General features: G+C 41.1%; 1 protein-coding gene across 1 annotated transcript in view; it reads left to right on the top strand.

Annotated features, from left to right (window-relative positions):
* The window catches only part of LOC107570085 (growth hormone receptor-like), a 10,784-nt gene extending 8,579 nt beyond the window's left edge, over window positions 1–2,205 (top strand). Inside the window, exons 6-8 of the mRNA XM_016256286.1 lie at window positions 70–157; window positions 1,038–1,107; window positions 1,201–2,205. Of these exons, the coding sequence (XP_016111772.1) occupies window positions 70–157; window positions 1,038–1,107; window positions 1,201–1,896 (854 nt within the window). The 3' untranslated portion in view covers window positions 1,897–2,205. The remainder of the gene's footprint in view (window positions 1–69; window positions 158–1,037; window positions 1,108–1,200) is intronic.
* The last annotated feature ends 3,211 nt before the right edge of the window (window positions 2,206–5,416 follow it).

Genomic DNA, 5,416 nt, shown 5'->3' on the forward strand with positions numbered 1-5,416 from the left:
ACACACACACAGGACCCGTCTGTCAGACTGATATTCGCAGCTCTAAATGTCGCTCTGTCTGTCTCTCAGATCGGATGTTGGCCTTGATCCTCGTGACCAGCATCGCCATCATGGTCTTCCTCATCGTGGGTTTGGGGATCGCCCCGCGAGGCAAGAGGTCAGTGAGTTCTGGTCTCTGTATCGACGGACTGTCGACATGAATTACACGGATGGATCTGTAGATCTGCATCATTGGGTCACATGGCTCCAGAGTCTCGATCAGATGTTCAGTTCAGTCACGAAGTGTCACGAATCTGCAGACGTCCTTCAAATTTTCTCTTACTTTGAGTGAAAATCTGTCAAAATTCTGGTAGCATGCTTAGCTTTGAGAAACACATAAAACAAACCCAAATGCATTATTAAAAAAAACATATGTATGAAAAAACTCTGTGAGGCTAAGAGTTCAGGAGACAGAGAATGCTGTTAGGTCAGTATGAAAACAATAGACCTTTTTCACATTTCCAGGTTTCTCAGCAGCAGAAGTCGTCATTGTTAGGTTAACTTGAGGAGCAGTGAATGGGAGAGTGCCAGAGATATATTTGTTGCATTCCCATTTGCTCAAATAACAAAAGAAAAACTTGACGATAGTGTTTTCACGACTTTCAAAAAAAGGAAAAAAATTGAGCGAGACTGATAACGGCAGTCAGAAGAGAGAACGAGGTCAAATCCCTCGCATTAGAAACACTGCTAGTTTTTTATAAAAAACCTGAGGATTTACGATGCTGATGACCGTTGAAACGCATCATCACAGTCTTGTGAAAAGGGTTCATAGCAGTCTATGGCAAAACCCCATGAAAAGACCAAAACCAATGTGTACTTACATATTTTGAAGTGAGTTCAATCTGAGCAAACCTCCTTTCGGGGTTGGCCTCATTTGTAAAAACAAAGTAAATAAGTACTTTTGAATTGTTTTCTGTAAGGGTTAGTGTGTGGGTTAGGTTATAGTAATTATAACTAGCTGTCATTGACTTCTTTCTCTGCTTGTGTTTCTCCTGCAGAATTAAATCGTTCCTCCTGCCACCGATTCCCAAGCCGCGCATCCGAGGGATTGAACCGGTTCTGCTGAAGGTCTGAGAATCCGTCACACATCACACACCCATTTGAGTTATTAGTAGTGTTTAGATCACCTGCTTTACCTTCTGTCCTTTCTTGTTCCTCCAGAAGGGGAAGATTGACGAGATCAATCGTCGTTTCTCCAGCTTTCACGGCTATAAGTCGCCGCAGTACAGCATAGAGACGTGTTACCAGGTGAGCGTGGACCCATGTCTGTCTGCGACGCCGTATAAACGCGAGGACACACCGATCGCCGACAGACAACCGCCTGTGCAGACGAGCTGCAGTCCTGCGCCCTACTGCCGTGGCCCCGCCCCCTACTGCGAGGGAGCCATGTCTGCTTCAAACCCTGACCCCGCCCCCTTCTGCGAGGGAGCCACGCCTACTTTAAACCATGGCCACACCCCCTACAGTGAGGGAGCTCCGCCTCCTTCAAACCATGGCCCCTCTCCTTATTGTGTAGGAGCCCCGCCTCCTTCAAACCCTGGCTCCGCCCACCCGGAGCTCATGTGTGCCCCAGGCATGGACTACAGCATGATTCTAAACCCCGCCCTCACGCTGCCACAGGACTTCTACACCTGTGTGAAGGGCGTGACGCCCGGCGGAGCGCTGCACCTGGTGCCCTGTCTACCCGACGCACTGAAGAACACGCCCTACCTGCAGTTCACAGACGACTGCGCAGACAAGAGCAGCCAGCTGACGGTGCTGCTGGAGAAGCAGATGGAGGCGCTGTTGAGCTCGAGCGACTCGGACCCCAGCGAAGCTGCCCTGCCTTTGCTAACTCACTCATCAGACACGAACTGAGCACAAACCAGGAGCTAACGCACATGCGACATACAATCTCACACACACACACACACACACACTAACAGTCACGCAGTCTGTGCTGGATTGTCTCGATAGGACACATGACTGGTGTTTCTGTTCAGAACGAGCACATTCACTTCCAGCACAAGCATATTTTTTCACTGCACGATAAGAAACGAGGTTGTTGACGTTGAAGCATGATCAGATCAAAGCAGGAGCATCGCATCAGCGGATGTGATTTGAGCTATATTTGTGACCCTGGAGCACAAAACCAGTCATAAGGGTCAATTTTTCGAAATTGAGATTTATACATCAGCTGAAAGCTGAATAAATAATCTTTCCATTGATGTATGGTTTGTTAGGATAGCACAATATTTGAAAATCTGGAATCTGAGGGTGCAAAAAAATCTAAATATTGAGAAAATCATCTTTAAAGTTGTTCAAATGAAGTTCTTAGCAATGCATATTACTAATCAAACATTAAGTTTTTATATATTTACGGTAGGAAACTTACAAAATATCTTCATGGAACATGATCTTTACTTAATATCCTAATGATTTTTGGCATAAAAGAGAAATGTATAATTGTGACCCATACAATGTATTGTTGGCTATTGCTACAAATATCCCCCAGCGACTTAACACTGCTTTTGTGCTGCAGGGACACATATATTGAATTGGGTATCCAAAACTTTGTAGTTGTGATATGAATGGGAGAAAGTCATGTCAATTATTTACCGCTACCATTCAGATGCATATTTCCTCCTTGTGGAAATAAGATTTTACAGGCGGTTGAGGTTGTAATACTTATTAATAACTCACTTTATGTCATTATAGTTGTCAGTAAATGAAATAGTCACTGTAGTTGCTAGGGGTATAACGGTACACAATCATGACGGTTCGATACGTACCTCGGTTTTAGCGTCATGGTTTCGATACAGCAGGCGGGAAAAACTAAACATAAAATTGCTTTTTTCTTCTTCTTTTGTTACTAAACAGTGCTTTACTGAACAAATTGCTCTTTCAAATTCAGTTATAATTAAAATTTTCTTAGGGATAAAAATCTACCTCAGCTTATGCTCTAATTATAGGGAGCCCTTTTACATTACTACATTACATAATTTAGATACAAATAATTGGGTATCCAAAACTTTGTAGTTGTGATATGAATGAGAGAAAGTCATGTCAATTATTTACCGCTACCATTCAGATGCATATTTCCTCCTTGTGGAAATAAGATTTTACAGGCGGTTGAGGTTGTAATACTTATTAATAACTCACTTTATGTCATTATAGTTGTCAGTAAATGAAATAGTCACTGTAGTTGCTAGGGGTATAACGGTACACAATCATGACGGTTCGATACGTACCTCGGTTTTAGCGTCATGGTTTCGATACAGCAGGCGGGAAAAACTAAACATAAAATTGCTTTTTTCTTCTTCTTTTGTTACTAAACAGTGCTTTACTGAACAAATTGCTCTTTCAAATTCAGTTATAATTAAAATTTTCTTAGGGATAAAAATCTACCTCAGCTTATGCTCTAATTATAGGGAGCCCTTTTACATTACTACATTACATAATTTAGATACAAATATTAATTAATAACATGAAATATTTTTGTGAAATGAAATATAGTGTATTCGTTTCACAAAAATAAAGTTATTGCATGATTATGGCCTCGAACAACACAAGTGTGACTCCCAAATAAACAATACCAGAGAGTTAATTTAGGTTTTGTTCAGTTTCTAGAGCTCGAGTCCCATCCAGATGTGCTTTAAGTTCAGATGACATGAGAGAGAAAAACATGTCACTCAGAGCAAACGCTGAGGAATATGAAGAATATGGAAAACATGTATGTGTGCTCTGATTCAGATCGTCACTATTTCAGATGAAACCGCACAAACTGCGTCATCATTCAGGGACTGCACTGTAATACACTTACACACACACACACACACTCACACACTCACTCTGGTTTGTTTTTATGGTTTATGGGGACTCTCCATAGGCGTAATGGTTTTTATACTGTACAGACCGTATATTCTACTCACTCACTCACACACAATCACTCAAACACACACACACTCACTCACTCACTCACTCACTCACTCACACACACACACACATGAACAGCTGAACTCAAGCTTTATAAGCGATCACAGGGCCGTTCTGACGGATTTTTCTGGAGCCGATGGTCCTTCTGACTAGAACTAAAACACACTCAGATCTTAAAAATATTTTTGAATAATGGACCGCAGATTCTGGCATCTGCTCACTTCACTGTGATCCTCGCCCAGTGTCTGATGGGTAATAACACTTCTGTCGCACGTCTAGATGCAATTCTTAGGGATTTCGTGAAGCATCTACAAGCCATGAATATAAAAATATGCACACCAAAGACACGATGAGACGAGTGTACTGAATGTCAAGCGATCGGACGAAGCAGAAATGTGAATAAGAGTTGTAAAGAAACTCTGCTGTAAGACGGGCTCGTTGAGCGAGTCATGATGTGATGAATGTACGGTTGTGATGATGATGATGATGATGAGACGCGCGACACAATCCCACTAGAGCGAAGAAAGCCAAACGTTCACTCGCTTTGTGGATGTTGAGGCTTTATTTTATTAAACTACAGCAGTTTCCATGAATGCAGTGAACTCTGGAGCTACTGTTTAAGACATTAGACACAAAACCCAACCATCATCTCACACAAGATTAACACTGCACCAGAAGTAGCTCGTTCAGACCTCATCAAAGGTTTGCGACAGATTCATTTATCCGTAAACGTGTGGCGTAGTTTGTAAATGTGCTTGTGATGAGTTTTGTTTAATCGTGATGTTTGATTAATGTTACACAAACTGAATCAGGGTTTTAATTGTGTTGGACTTCATTCACTAGAAATTACATCATGATGATGTTTTGTACCAGATTCATGACGAGTGCTGTATACAACTACTGAAGATTAGAACAACACTTTATGATCAACAAAATTACTGTTTTATTTTTATATGTTTGTTCTGGGCTATTAAGCAGTTTGATATGAGCTCTTTATAAAAAAAAGTGTCATAAAATATATATATATATATATATACAGACAGAGAGATAATGTTACTATAACCAGAATCTGAGTGTGTGTGAGCGTGTGTGAGAGAGAGAGAGTGTGTGTGTGTGTGTGTGTGTCTGTGCCTCATAACTCCTGCAGGTCTTTCCTGCTGTTACAAATGTTCATAAACATTCTACTGTTATTTCTGCGGATCAACTATAGAAACAGGTTAGAGAGGTTCTGATATATTTAAAGAGAGGTTTATAGAGTAATAAAAGTGTCCGCTGTAAAAGAGCAGTATATATTCTGACATGGTTTTGTACATTAGATTATTTTCGTGTGCTTTCTGTAAGCGTTTGTTTCTCATATAAATTTTGTCATCTGTGGGAAAATCGTATTCCCATGTGGTCAAATAAAGATGAGCTGAAAGAGTGTGTGGTGTTTTTGTGGTTTACACACACACACACACACACA

Source organism: Sinocyclocheilus grahami, unplaced genomic scaffold, assembly GCF_001515645.1.
Source record: "Sinocyclocheilus grahami isolate Dianchi unplaced genomic scaffold, SAMN03320097.WGS_v1.1 scaffold1411.1, whole genome shotgun sequence".
In the NCBI taxonomy this organism is placed as follows: domain Eukaryota; kingdom Metazoa; phylum Chordata; class Actinopteri; order Cypriniformes; family Cyprinidae; genus Sinocyclocheilus; species Sinocyclocheilus grahami.